This window comes from Cyrtonyx montezumae, unplaced genomic scaffold, assembly GCF_038088225.1.
Source record: "Cyrtonyx montezumae isolate F1298 unplaced genomic scaffold, pur_monq_1.0 scaffold_18, whole genome shotgun sequence".
In the NCBI taxonomy this organism is placed as follows: Eukaryota; Metazoa; Chordata; class Aves; order Galliformes; family Odontophoridae; genus Cyrtonyx; species Cyrtonyx montezumae.
The window spans coordinates 2,415,260-2,429,985 of NW_027071914.1; the positions used below are offsets into that span (position 1 = coordinate 2,415,260).

At 47.6% G+C, this 14,726-nt stretch overlaps 2 protein-coding genes across 2 annotated transcripts in view; one reads left to right on the plus strand and one right to left on the minus strand.

Annotated features, from left to right (window-relative positions):
• The window catches only part of CTNNA1 (catenin alpha 1), a 90,463-nt gene that overhangs the window by 43,334 nt on the left and 32,403 nt on the right, over positions 1 to 14,726 (minus strand). The window lies entirely within an intron of this gene.
• Positions 1,680 to 7,848, plus strand: LRRTM2 (leucine rich repeat transmembrane neuronal 2). The gene is made up of 3 exons (XM_065735021.1): positions 1,680 to 1,826; positions 1,920 to 1,980; positions 4,986 to 7,848. The coding sequence occupies exons 1-3, from the start codon at positions 1,680 to 1,682 to the stop codon at positions 6,527 to 6,529; spliced, it is 1,752 nt and encodes a 583-aa protein (XP_065591093.1). The 3' UTR covers positions 6,530 to 7,848.

Below are 14,726 nucleotides of genomic sequence, written 5' to 3' on the forward strand. Positions count from 1 at the left end.
CAACCTCACTGCCTAAGTGCCATGAGTTTGTACCCACCAGCTCCACCCTACAGCTTAACAACCGCCATTCAAACAGGTCTCTAAAGTAATAAATCACATTGTAAAGGCTACCAGTGACAGCTAACCACCTCTGGATAATTTGCTCCAGTAACCAATCACTCTTCCTGTTAAAAACTGGCCCTTGATTCTAGTTCAAACTTCCATGGAAGAGCCAACTAAGGGCACAGCAGAAGGACATATCTGGGAGATCAGCTTCTGCTCACGGGATTAGAAGGACTGACAAAATGAATCCCAAACATTCAGACTACTGATGGGATTTTTAGGTACTCAGCATGGGAAGCAGCTACGTCCGAGGGAACTGCAGGCTCTGCAGCCAGTAGCAGAGGAAGCAGCTGATAGATTCATCGGATTTAACAGGGTCATACTGACTGCATCAGTCATTTGGCATTATGATACTACTGCTCTGCCCGGTATCACAGATAATACATTCAGCCACAGAGCAAATATGTTTCAAATCTTCATTAAAAAGGCTACAACTAGGTGTGAGAAACCACGCATTTCTCACACCCCATGGGATTTTTGTTCTTCCACCGTCAGTGCTGCCCTGCTCGGAAGGCAGCACGAGCAGTTGCTGTCGCATCCTCGCTCTTCCAGATCTCACAGCTATCCTCACTATTTTTTTTTCCAGTGGCTTAAAGCAGAGAAAGGGGATTTGTATACAGAGAGGCAAAGTGGAATCACTGCCTCGGTCCACAAAGCATTCCCTTTGTAGACCTGCCATCTGACTCAGAAACAAAACCAAACCAAGCTCTTCCTGCAGCTACCAATGCTAAAATCCAACCGCAACTAACTCATAGATGTGGAAACGTACAGCACGGTGCTGGCAGTAAACAAATGCTATCTGGAAGCAACCAGAATCAGCACAGCACATATTACAATGTAGTTACACAGCCATGTTTTCATAGTTACGTAACAAAAACTTCCCTGATTAACCTCAGAGCTTCACCTAAGATCAGAGAGCTACTGAGGAACAGGACCTTGCAGCAGCCCCTCTATAGAAAAAAGGTCATTTGCAGAGGGATTTCTGCTTCAGGTAATCTTTGAATTGCCTTCTAACCAAACGGAGGGGCAGTGCTGTGCTTAATGTTAGTGACTGAGTAAGTGACAAATGGGTGCTTGGCACTCCGTCCTCGGGGTGGGCGGGGGAAGCCATACATCAGCGCAGTGCCGCTGAGCTCCATGGCGAGGCATAAGGATGTGCTTGGACTGAAGTCTGTCACGTGCTTGATTCTCACCTTGACACCTTGCCTAATTGTATGTCTGCAAAGGACGGCCGCCCATACTCCTGGATTACCAAGAGAGCAGAGCTGCAAACAAATTCCAGGTGTAACAGTGCTGATTCCAGACTGTGAAGGGTAAGTGATGGAGCACGACGCACAAATTTCAGCAGTGTTCACCTATCTGATATGTGATGTCTGAGCAGACAGTAACATCCTGGCTTGTTACAGACTTGAGTGTAAGGAGTGTCCTGCAGCTAAGCACTGAAACACAGGGTTGCACAGCACTTCCCACTGGTACAGCAGCAACCTTGCCCGTGTGAAGCTCCAGCCACATCTGCGCTAGCCTCCTCTGCACAGCAAGAAGGCAAAACAGCTGCAGCTGATACCACGACTCCCAACATGCTGAAGTTCAGGAACAACCACCACGCCCACCTGCAGACACACAGGAGCTGTGTGCACAGGTCGAACCCCAAGCGCCTGCAGCGCCCACAGTCCCTGCTCCGCACCAGAAGCACAAGGAGGCTGCCCAGCCTGCGTCAGCATCAAGTGAAATTAGCCTGTGTGTGGGACTTAATGCACCAGGAAGGCTTCCACCAGATGTCAGCCTAACTAAATGACAGCACTGGCCTCGGGGTGCAGCTCTGCTTCGAGTGCACGTGTTTAGCAGGAAGACCAGTTGTGCTGCGGAGCGACGAGCCAGGTAAGGGAGATGGCTCTGGTCCTAGAGGGCTTATTCTCAAGAAAGACGTTTCCTCTTTTCCCCCCAGTGTTATAGGTGTGGATACCACCTCCAAAAGCCTGTTCTAGCAGGAGGCTCCAGATGGCACTAGTCTGTGGCTTCCCTTGGCATGCAAGCAAGTTTGCAGTCTCAGAAGAAATGCAATGGTGTGAATTATGCAGGCAGCTGGAGTCTATTCTCAGCCTATTGCACCTTGGCATCCCGGACAGTTCCCAAGGCACAAGGAGAATATTAGCACACGTTTAAAAAGGAATCGGAGGTATGTGTTCAGCAATAGCTGTTGCTTCATGACAACCATGCACAAAAACAGATTTTGCTGAGAAAAGCGCCCGTAAAGCTCGCCTTAAACGCTTCCCAAACAGGAAACTCACTGGCGAGGTGCTAAGCAGCCCTTGTTTGGTTACAGGCCAGAGAGCCAAGAGCTTCAGCAAGGCAGCAGCTTACCAAGTGTGAGCAGCAACTCCCAGCCCCGTGCCAGATTACACAACCTTCACGTGGGAGGAACCTACCAACAGGCATGGATGCAAGAAAGCAGAACCCTTCCAAAAAGTGCCCAAATTTGGCCACTCGGTAATAATGGAAGTAGTTGCACAGCAGGACACTCATCTTTCATCTCAGAGCTTTTCTCATTTTCTTAAATGACACCTTGGGAACATTCCTTTAAAGATTGCGTTACCATATTTATGTGCTATTAACATTCAGATCAGCACTGGGGTCAGGACAGTGCACCAGATGAGTGCTGAGAAGCACAGCTACAGGCACGTTGCTGCTGTACTCCCCCAAGACAACGGGCGGCTCAGGCTGGATTTCAACTGTGTACTTCTTGCACAGTGAATATTAACTATGGAGAAACTCTTGGAATAGGTCTGTGTTGTTTCTTTACATGTGTTCCTTTCAGTCTAGAGCAAATGCAAGAATATTTATCGTGGCAGAACAATTTAACACCTAGCACTGCCTGGTTTACCATTAAAAACAGTTACGTTAACAGATTTTTGTTTTGCATTCTTCATCCCTTCATTTCACTTAACACTTCCCCTGGAGGAACTGCCACAGGTCGAGCGCTGCAGTCAGTGGCAGAGCTGTGCTGTAGGACAGAGAAAGGAAAGCAGGCAGAAACCAGAAAGGCTGAGCTTAAATAAGGAACCGAAGTTTAATAACGAAGCTGAATGACCACTGCCCTCTCAGACCTCATCTGGTACAATTCATCTCCCTCCCTGTGAGCTTGGTGAGTTTGCTATTCTCAGCTCATCCCTGTCCCGAGGTCATCAGACACCTCACCGCCACAGGGCAAGCATCACCAAGCACCTCGTGCTGCACTGCTGCTGCGTGTCTCAAGGTGACAACAAAGTCCACGGGAGAGTCTGCCCTGGACAGTGGGGGCCACGGTGCCACAGCTCGCAGCTCTCAACCAGGCTGCGGCCCAGCAGGGCTGCTGGCACCACTGCCAGCTCAGAAGCGTGCATGCTGGCTGCAGGTCCACCGTGGGTCCCAGCCCCTGCTCACAGACTGTGAGCTGCAGGGAACCCCAGCTGGAAATGCAACTTGTTCTCCTACACTTCAGTATGCAGCAATAAGTGACACCAGGTTTGCAGGGAAAAAAATAAGATGGATTTCCTCGTTTCATAACTGATGCTGTCAAGCTAGATTGCAATTAATTCTTCTTTCCATGTTCTAATGTAAGCTTTGCTTTTTTCCAGAAATTTCCCAGCACTCCGAACACATTTCTCACTGGGGGGGACTCTGCCACACGCCCCAACAGCAAATCCCATCCCAAAAAGCGCTCCTCTCCTGTCCCTCCTCCTGCAGGGACCTCGGGCCGCCCCACCTCCCTCACCTCCCTGCGAAGTGCCGCTACTGAGCGCCCTCGATCCAAGCCGGGCACACTTCACGTCCCGGAGCTGGTGTAGTGCAGCCCGGTTGGACAGGCAGCAGCGAGGCTCCAGCTGCAGCTCTGCTGCCCTCAGTGCCAGCTGAGCACAGCCAGCAGGAATGCAGGGGGAGCGGGGCGGTGCGCGGCTCTCCTGCTCGCATCGCCGGGACGAAGGGCTCCGACAGTTGATTTTTTTTTTCCTCCTCGATCAGTGGTCTTGAACACGATCACAGTATGCAGCACAATGCTTTAGAACAGCAAAGCTTCTGGAAAACCCAAACAAAAGGAACGTCAGCAGGTGACGTCAGCCTATATACAGCCCTGCGTGGTCACAGCGCATAAGCAAACCCATTCTTGTGCCGCTTCCCTGAAAAGCTTTTCAGTAAATGCACTCATGCTACTCCAGGAGCTTCTCTCAGCAATAAGCCACCCATCTGCCATCAACAAGTTAGGACTAAAGGAACCCACAGCTGCGGAAAAAGAAAACGTGAGCTTCAATTAAACAGCCGAGCAGCCGCCGAGGAAGAAAACTTCTTTTAAGCGTCGACTTAAAAACTGCAGACCTGCCTGAGGAGATCACGCCGGCGCTTTCAAAAGGAATATTCTAAGAGAGCACCGTGGATTCAGTTTTGCACTAATATCAAAGGACCCCGAACGAGTAAATTATTCACAGGCTGTCTTGCATTAGAGCCTTTCACAGACTCACCGTGTTGAGTCTCAAACTACGACTGAATGCAACCTCCAATGTACTCAAAAGAATGGGTAAGTGTGTGCCTTTCTCTATCCCTTGTCTCATGAATGATGGCTGTGTGTTACGGCAGCGGCGAGGTGCCACGGCACGCTTTGCTGGGGTGAACCTTGCGAGAGAAATGTGTTCTGATTGTGACGCTGTAATCCTCCGTAATGCCGATAAAGACTCGTCCTAAGTGTAATATCCCGGTGTGCTGTGTGTAGTAGTGAGTTGTTTCTTGCATTTAGAATAAGCTTTTCGGAAATGCATGGAAATGTTATCTGCAGTGAAATCTTCCATCGTGATGTTCAAAGTATACTGATAAGGATATCCTATCTTGTTGTTTTCCTAAATTATATTCTGCAGGCTTACATTTCAAGTGGCCATTAGGGGCTCGTATGCTGGCAGCACTATATGCAATGAGCATGGTTTTAAAAATGCTGCCTGCCTTGGGCATGGCTTGTCCACCAAAATGTCGCTGTGAGAAGCTACTCTTTTACTGTGACTCTCAGGGGTTTCACTCAGTGCCAAACACCACTGAAAAGGGCTCTCTAGGTTTGTCACTGAGGCACAATTTTATTACTGAACTTGAAAGGGATCAATTTGCAAGCTTCAGTCAACTTACTTGGCTTCACTTAGATCATAATCAAATTGCAACAGTCAGAGAAGATTCTTTTCAAGGACTGTATAAACTTAAGGAATTAGTCTTAAGTTCCAACAAAATCTTTCATTTGCCAAACACCACTTTTAGCCAGCTGCTTAACCTGCAGAATTTGGACCTCTCTTTTAATCAGTTGTCCTCTCTGCACCCCGAGCTGCTCTACGGCCTCCGCAAGCTGCAGACCTTGCATCTGCGCTCCAACTCCCTGCGGACGATCCCCGTCCGCCTGTTCTGGGACTGCCGTAGCCTGGAGTTCCTGGATCTGAGCACAAACCGCTTGCGAAGTTTGGCTCGCAACGGCTTTGCGGGATTAATCAAGCTGAGGGAGCTGCACCTAGAGCACAACCAGCTGACAAAGATTAATTTTGCTCATTTCCTCCGGCTGAGCAGCCTGCACACTCTCTTCTTGCAGTGGAACAAAATTAGCAACTTGACGTGCGGGATGGAGTGGACCTGGGGCACCTTAGAAAAGCTCGATTTGACTGGAAATGAGATCAAAGCCATCGACCTAACAGTTTTTGAAACTATGCCTAACCTTAAAACCCTCCTCCTGGATAACAACAAGCTCAGCACGCTGGACTCCAAGATCCTGCGCTCGCTGCCGTCGCTCAGCACCGTGGGGCTCTCGGGCAATCTGTGGGAATGCAGTGCCCGGATCTGTGCGCTGGCCGCCTGGCTGGGTGCCTTCCGGGGCCGCTGGGAGCACCCCATCCTCTGCCACAGCCCCGACCACGCCCAGGGAGAGGACATCCTGGACGCCGTGCACGGCTTCCAGCTCTGCTGGAACGCATCGACGGCCGCCCCGTCCGCGGCACCGACGGACGCTCCCACCACCGAGTACACGAAAGGAATCAGCTCCTCTCATTTCCATATGGGAGACAAAGAAATCCCCACCACAGCAGGCATGGTCGTCACCACCGAGGAACCCTTCCCCGAGCCAAACAATGCCATCTTCACTCAAAGGGTAATTACAGGGACAATGGCTTTATTGTTTTCTTTCTTTTTTATCATTTTTATAGTGTTCATCTCCAGGAAATGCTGCCCTCCCACACTAAGAAGAATTAGGCAGTGCTCAATGATTCAAAACCACAGGCAGCTCCGATCCCAAACGCGGCTACATATGGCTAATATGTCAGACCAAGGACCGTACAACGAGTACGAACCCACCCACGAAGGACCCTTCATCATCATTAACGGCTACGGACAATGCAAGTGTCAGCAGCTGCCATATAAAGAATGTGAAGTATAATACCTGAAATTAAACCAGATAAATAACCTATTTTAAAATTGTAGGGGACCTACATCAGATTCTAATTTTTACAAATGTTGACGTAAAGCCTGATTTTCCGAGCTACTCAATGGAAGCATTGTTTATGGAGTGGTGCAGTATTTTTAAGTTGTTGGTTTTTTTTTTTTAATAAATCCATAATATTTTCAGTGTTAAAGAAGCAATGATCACATTAAATTTGCACTCCTGGTGTTTCAAAGTCTAAAAAGATGCTCACCTCCAACTATGTAAAATGTCTCATGTTATGTAACTCTCCGACTGCGTGTACCATTTATACCCAGGTCTCCACACTCTGCTTTGCCCGGAAAATCAGCCCGGGTGGAAGGAGGGAGGATGTCTGCACAGAGACCTGCAGAGGAACATACACTGCGTTTGTTCCCCCGCAGCTGTGCGACGCCAAAGATCCCAGCTGGCTCTGCTCAATTCAGAGGCACACTCGGAGGAAGGCTTTCCTCCTCTGGTCGCTTCCACTCGAGTAAAAAGGGGAAAGGGCAGGGAAAGAGTGACAGAGGTTCAGGTGGGAATTCAGACGCACCAGGGACTGGCAACTTAATTTTTAAGGCAGTTTTCCTACCTCCATGTTCACAGTTTGGCTTGCTTACACGTACCTTGCTGGAGCTCTCAGCTAACGCAGGCAGGAGCAGTTCACTCGACCACCAATTAACCAGGATGGCTCTCCAGACACTTGCAGAGTACCTGGTGGTGCTTAATTAGGAAGGCTGGTACAGTGATCTAAATATTAAAGGCGTTCAACTCGGACCTGCTCTCTGCTCTGCCTTGATAATGCTTTTCATGCGTTTGGGCTAATTACTTACGCCTACAAACAAACAGCACTTCCACACCTTTTCATGTGTAAATACCCTTAACGCGAGGTTTTCTTAATTAAAAGTAAATATCAACCGCGCGGTTAAGAAAGAGAGAAGGAGAGAAGAAACCTCTCTTTGTCGTCGTTCCTCCCCCCCACCCCCCTCAGGCTTCCTCTTGCTGGGAGCTATTTTCATGCACTAACTCCACGGTTTCTCTGGAGACAGAATTAGCCCCTGTAATATAAGCTCTCTCTTGTCCTCCTCTTCCAAAATTCAAGGTAATTACCAGCTCAAAGCTGCGTACCTTCCGATAAGTTACGATAACCATTAGTTTATAGAATAGTTCACTGAAAAACGTTTTGTTTCTTACTCAATACGGGACAGAATCTAAACTAGTATGCCATTAAAAAAATCTTATATAAATATATATATATATACACACACACACACCTCATTCTTCAGGAGTAATTTGATTTCTTTAACCATAGGTATCCTATCGCTATTTATACTATATTATGAAACTATATGTAAATATTTGCAGATCTATGCAGCGACAGTGGTACTGAGATGCCATGGGGGTGGGCGGGCGGGGGTCTGCAAAGGATTACCTTATTTTTAAGTCAACTGCTCAAATATTGTAAACGTTCTAACCAAAGTCAAAAGGACCAGAGGGATGGAATTTTTTAATATATATATACATGTATGTATAACTAAAAAAAAATGTGTTGTGTCCAATGCTGCAGTGTTAAACAATTACCAGCAAACACGGATGAAGAGAAATTCCTCACAGCGTCAACATACCTTGAACGAATCAGTAATTACAGTATGCTAATTGTGTTGTACTAAACTATTCTGCAAACTTTTTGAACAGAAAAATCACTGCATAAAAATCTGTTCGCTATTTCACTCTGCTTTTATATATCTGTATTACCACTTAGTGAGGTATTTAGGGTGCAATTATACAACAGTTTGATGTTTTATTGTGAAATGAATTCGTCCGAGGCAACTATAGCAAGATAAGTGTGACTTCTGTTCAGATTTTACATAAGCAATTTTTCAATTACTGGTTTTAAAGATATTAATTTGCATCATTTTACTTTTTCAGTGCCCTTATTATAAAACAAATATTTTGTGTACTTCCTACGACTTTGTACTTTAATAGAAGAGGTTCAGAGAAGTCTATGGTTTTCCATAAAGTTACCTTTGAGCCCCCTTAACTGTTTATAATAGGATGAACCAATCTGCATCCATTCCAGGAAATCAGTTGTTGCTTTTGCTGCTTTTAAGTGAATACAATAAATCCTGCGAGGCAGGAGGAGAAGGAGTGAGTGTGAGAGAGGGTGGAGAGGCCCTGGCACAGGCTGCCCAGAGGAGCTGTGGATGCCCCGTCCCCAGAGGTGCTCAGGGGCAGCCTGGATGGAGCCTGGGGTGGACTAGTGTGGTACCACATTCAGTGGTCAGCAACCCTGCCTGCGGCAGGAGGTTGGAACTGGATGATCTTTGAGGTCCCTTCCAACCCAAGCCCTTCTGGTTCTACAATCCCATACAATTACAACCATGTGATTCAGCCCTAAGCCAATATAAAACCATAGTGTAAGGCTGCCTGTAGGAAAACTTGCTTTCTTCCCAGGAGTCAGTGCCCAGGGCTCCTCCCTCGGCCTCAGGCTGCTGCTGGACTTGGCAGAGCATGTGCAGCAGCCCGCCCTGCTGTGCCACCCCGAGCATGTTGGCTGGCCCCATGCCTGCACCAAGGTACCAGGGAGCAGGAGTGGTTTCCATGGAGGCACCAGCAGCCAAAGTTCTGTCTTAACTCATGACTTGACTTGCAGTGCCCATGTCACTAATCTTAGTGCATCACCACCACCCATCAGATGGCAGCACTGAACACCGATGTCTGAGCCGCACACGCAGCAGAATCCCACCTTGCTGCCCCATGTGCAGCCAGATCACAGCATGGTGCTCACAAGGCATGGAGCCAGACCCGATGGGGCCCTGGCAACCTGATCTAGTGGTTGGCAACCCTGTCCATGTCAAGGAGGTTGGAGCACAATGATCTTAAAGGCCCCTTCCAACCCAAGCCACTCTATGATTTCCTGACTGGAGCATGAGGTTCCTCCCATGGCGGTGCCTTTCCAGTGTCCCAGGGGCCCCTCAGTCTCAGCATGTAATTCTGCCCCAGAGTACAGAGCGATGCTCCCGCTGGGTGCTGCACTCCTCTCACCCCACAGTCCCAGTTCCAGTGAACTCGCAGGCTCTGCTGGCCAGGAGGTGGGGAGTCCACCCATGCAGCCCCGCTCAGCCCCACTCAGGTTTACGCTCCTGCACCGCACACCAACGCACAGCTGCTCTCCCAATTGCCGTGCTTTATGCCCGACGTTTCCTAAACCATTTGTCGCCGGGTTCCAGGCGTGAGCCAAGCAGCTTCATAAACATCACATTTAGGGTAACAGGTACAATAAAACCTGCAGAATGTCAAACACAAGCAGCAAAGTCAACTTGAATTCCCTCAGGAGGGACAGCAAACTGCAGGCACAGCCGTCGCCCTACACAAGGACACCGTGAGAGGTTGTTAATCCTTTTTGGTTGTTTTAAAGTTACTGTCTTCCATTCTCAATGGCTTGTGACTCTTCCAAACAAAGAAAGGATTATAATAATTGCCTTAGTCAGCAGTCTGATTTATTTTGTTTATGGAAGACGAAGCAGGATGATTTGGCTTAAGTTAAGTGCTTTTCAGGATGAGCACTGACTGATGAAGAGTTTGTTAAATTCTTCTCGGAGACCATCACCTCTACTGCACTGGTTTCTGCAGATACTCAATTAGGGGGAAATTCTTCACTCAGAGGGCAGTGAAGCCCTGGCACAGCTGCCCAGAGATGAGTGGTCACACTCTGGATGCTGTGGATGGAGCCCTGGGCAGCCTGAGCTGGGGGGGGCACCCAGCCCACAGCGAGAGTGCTGCAAGGTCGCTTCCAAACCAACCACTCTGTGATGTTACGATAAATGACAGAGGTGTCTCACCAACTCTAAGCACTGCACCACACAAACCTTTGGGGCCGTTTGCAAATGGAGATCTGTTCTACTGCTTTAGGATCCTTGTGCCACCCATAGACATCCTCCAGCCTCCCTGCTTGCCTCCACTACCACTCCCCACCCTCGTACCACTGAAACGCAAACCAGGCAGCGCAAGCTCCATTTGAGTCATCGTGTTGGAGCAGGTCTGAATTAATGCCTTCAGCTCCCCTCTCGTTAGTCGCTCTGCATTAGATCATCGTTTAAATGCATACAACCAAGAATTACTTGATCGAGAGTAAAACGGGTTAGCGCTGAGCCTCCGATGGGAGCGCTCCTCTGCCAGCAGAGCTCACATTTCCATCAGAAGGAAACATAATTCATGCTGCTGTATCAATGTTGGGTTTTGTTTTGCTGCAGAAGTTATGTGATTTTTCAGAGATAAGCCCGGCCTGCACGCAAAGCCCAGCATCTGAGCTCGCAGTCTGTATGCCCCTTCAAAGGCTGCAGTCTATTTGCTGACATGTAAACCAGAAACATCCAGTGGCTTTAATCAGAAGCCTGCACTACATTCTTGGTTTTTAATGTGCCTAAGTTAATTTCTGTACTACTTTAATGAAAATAAAGTTGATTTAATTTTGTGAGCTGCACAGCTATTAAAATCCATCTGTTCAGACCTATGATGTCTACCGAGAAAGCTGAATTTCATCTTAAGCTTTACATAAAAATTAAAGAGTTCAGAAAGGAACACAGTACTTCTCCTCCCCCAGTAAAAAGAACAAAAAGAAGCAAGCAGAGAAACAGCAGCAGAACCAGAAGGCAGCTGCACAGAAGCAGCTCCTCCCTCCCCATGCCCCCCTGCACTGCACAGAGTCCCATGCACTGGAAGTGGGGCCACATTTTGCTTTGTAAGCCGTGGTGCTAGCAGGACACTAGATCATCTCAGAGTCAGCTGGAACCTCAGCATTTCACACCTTGAACAAAAACCTTTTCTGAGAGGTATTCAGGGAGAGGTGAAAGCAGCTTTGATGGATATGGCCAACCTCAGACAGGGCAAAACTCGTGCTATTTAAGGACAAAAGGCCATAGGCTCATGCACCCACGATGTACGCACAAACCTCCACCTGCCAGTCCTCAGCCACCCATTTGTTAAAAAGAACCCTAAAGTCAAAACCAAAACAGCACCCTGCTCTGTTTTTCACCCTCATGAAACATTAGCGAGTGAACTATTCTACCAGCTCAGAGTCCCCAATCCACTGTACTGAAATTATAGTTAAAGAGCCAGTTCCTGATGGGAGGGGGGTGTAAGTAATGGAATAAAAAGAAGTGCAGTGTACAGAAACATTTTGTTATTAAAACTGTGTATACTGTAAAACTGCATTTGTCTCTTTTTTCCTCCTTTTTCAAGCAGAGATGTCCAACTGTCTACATGCACTGGGGTTTAAGAGTGCACCAGCAGCATCCCAAGCCAGGTGTGGGCCAGTCCCTGCGCTGTAGCCATGCCAGCCAGCAGGACCCGTAGGCACAGCCCTGGGTCTCCTGGCAGAGCTGCTGGCAGTTTCCCTCCAGCAGCACCGCCCTTCCAGGTGCTCAGCAGGAACTGCACCATGCAGGTGTCAAAGCACAGCACATCTCCCTGGCTTTGAATTATTACAGCCTGGGAAGAGAGGTACAGCCCTGTACAAGTGTCCTTTACACAAGCCACTGTAACACTGTGTTCTAAGTCATGGTGCTTCAACAACACCAGAGCGACCTCATTCAGACAAGTGAGGAGTTCACGGGCACAACCCGAAGGACTCAATGCAACAGCTGAGAAAGAGATCACATTTCAGGATGTTCTGAGACGATGACATGCACTGGAACTGCCACCTAAGTCACTTTAGTATCTGAGCCTGAGCAGCTTTTTGCTTTTGTGCAGGAAGTTTGGCTAACCCAAGTCCTCGTGGCTTTCAGAAGCCATGGCTCCTCAGTCCTCCCCATACTTCAAAGCAACATAGGATCAATGTATTTTTTTAAACTCTCAATGAGATTGATTTTAAGATAAAAAGCATCTCTCTAAAATGCAGAGGCTGTTGTTTTCACAAGGAAAGGTAAGATGCACAGGAGAAAAAAATGGTACTCTGAAAAACCTTAGAAATCAATTAGCAATAGGAAACTGTCAGCATCACTAGCAGCTAGCTTTTAAATGTAGGCTGCGTTAAAACAACTGTGAAAAAAAAATGAAGACTCAAGAACACAGCCCAAGAGAGATCTGAAGCACAACATGGAAGTTGGACACCCCTTTGCCCCCTTCCCCCTCCTCCCTCCCACCAAGCCTGTGGTTTTACGCTGCTTAAGGGATAGAGCTCTGCAAGAGGTCACCCACCCCTGAAACCCTGGAGTTAATCTTTACAGTAACACATCTGTAAAGAAAGATGCTTTATTAAACCAACTCTGCACTAGCTATCACCAGTTTGATTACTCTAGATACTAGGAAAACATTTGCATTACAATGCATTAAAACTTTATCTGTCATTTTTCACATCAGAACCATGTGCTCTGGAAATTACCTCACGAAATAGGGGAAAAATGACTAGGACTGCTTCATTCCCAAAGATCCACATCTGCTTCTGCAACGGATGACTGAGGTTTGGCTGCTGGGGGCGTTCAGCAAACATCTCCAGGCTCAAAGGTAACCAAACCATCACTACAGATGTGCTGCTTTTAACTGACAAGGTTTAAAAAGCTGTTTCTTCATTTGCTAAAAGGATGAGACCAAAGGTTTAAATACCCTCAGAAATCATTTGAGAACGGAAGCGGCAGCGAGCGGCCGAGGGGCGTGCGGAGGGGAGGGCCAGCCCACCCCCTGCAGTCCTCTCCCCAGCACGGAGCACACAGCACCACAGAATGAGGGTGGTACCTCCACAACCAGGACGCTTTAAGAAACAACAAATCCTCCTTTTTAAAATATTTTATTATTTTAAATGCAGTTCAAGCAAGTTACTCCTGCTTTCCCCCAGCAGGCTCTACTATTGTAGTTACAGTGCTTAGACAAGCGAGACACAAAGCACCTTCCACTCTTTTCTCCCAATTACTGACCCCCTAGAAAGGATGCAGTGCATCCACTGTTTGATACGGGTGTATTACGCTTATATCAGTTTAAAATGCAGCCTTACTTCACAAGAAGTCTGCAAGTAGAAAAGGTTCATCCATCAAGAAGGTGCTTAAATAATGAATGGGTCATAATTCTTTACCGTCAAAAGCAATTAATTTTCTGTACTATAATCAGGAGAATAAATCTGAAAAATCCATTCTAATGGCTCCAAATCCGAAGGCAGTGTTGCAGCTGAATTTTTAATTTTAAAGTACAAGAGCAACGAGGACTTCTGCTGTTTAAACATACAGTCTTGTACCAAACAGAACAGCTTCACTGCATATTTAATAGGTAGAACGGGTTTTGCGAGACCGCATGAGATTAAAGAACAGCTCTAGATACAGGAAATGCATTTCAAGTAGAAAGGTCCTTCCAAGATGCTTCCTAACCATATAGCTACAGAAATCCTGGAACATCCTTTAGCACGTGTACAAACACTGCAGGAAGGCTTACTGCAGAAGCAGTGTTACTTACATGACTGCAAAGAGCTACAAATACAGAGAAGAGCATGGATGTGGGATCCAGCTCATCCTCATGGTAAGTACTCTTATTACTAGGTATTGACTTCCTTTCTTCAGCTCCTAAATAACCCATCACACACCCAGACCCTCTGCCTCTGAAGCCATGTGCCAGTTAACCGGGACTGTCATTTCCTGCCCCCAGACAAACTGCTTCAACCCTGATACCATCTCAAGTTTTTAATCTTTCAGAGAAGAAAAACTGTAATACTAATAGAGCTCACACCACAGCTGATAATGATACAATCTGTTAACAGTGAGAATATGGGGAAAAGGATAAGGATACAGACTGTAAATGAGCCTCCACCACTAAAGACACCACACAATGGCTCACAACAGGAAAACACACACCTGTGCATTCCCCTCCAGTGAGTGCACTCCCAGCAGCTCTGCTGGCAGCCCCAGCTCCACACCCACGGGGCTGAGCTCACCCAAGCAGAGAGGGTCATTCAGCAAGCAATGTGCCTAGCTAGGGACATGGGCAAAGGGCTGGTGCCTAGCCATGCAGCTTGTATGCAGGGCAGAGAGAAAGCTCCACCTGCATCATCCTCGGAATAGAAAACAATGCTTCAGCAAAGACATAGAGCTACTTACAGGTCAAGTCCAGCCCTGAAGCACACCATCCCCAAACAACGGCCATATCTGCTGCATCGAGGTCTACAGAGACTTCAGATTTACTCCCTGCTTCAAAG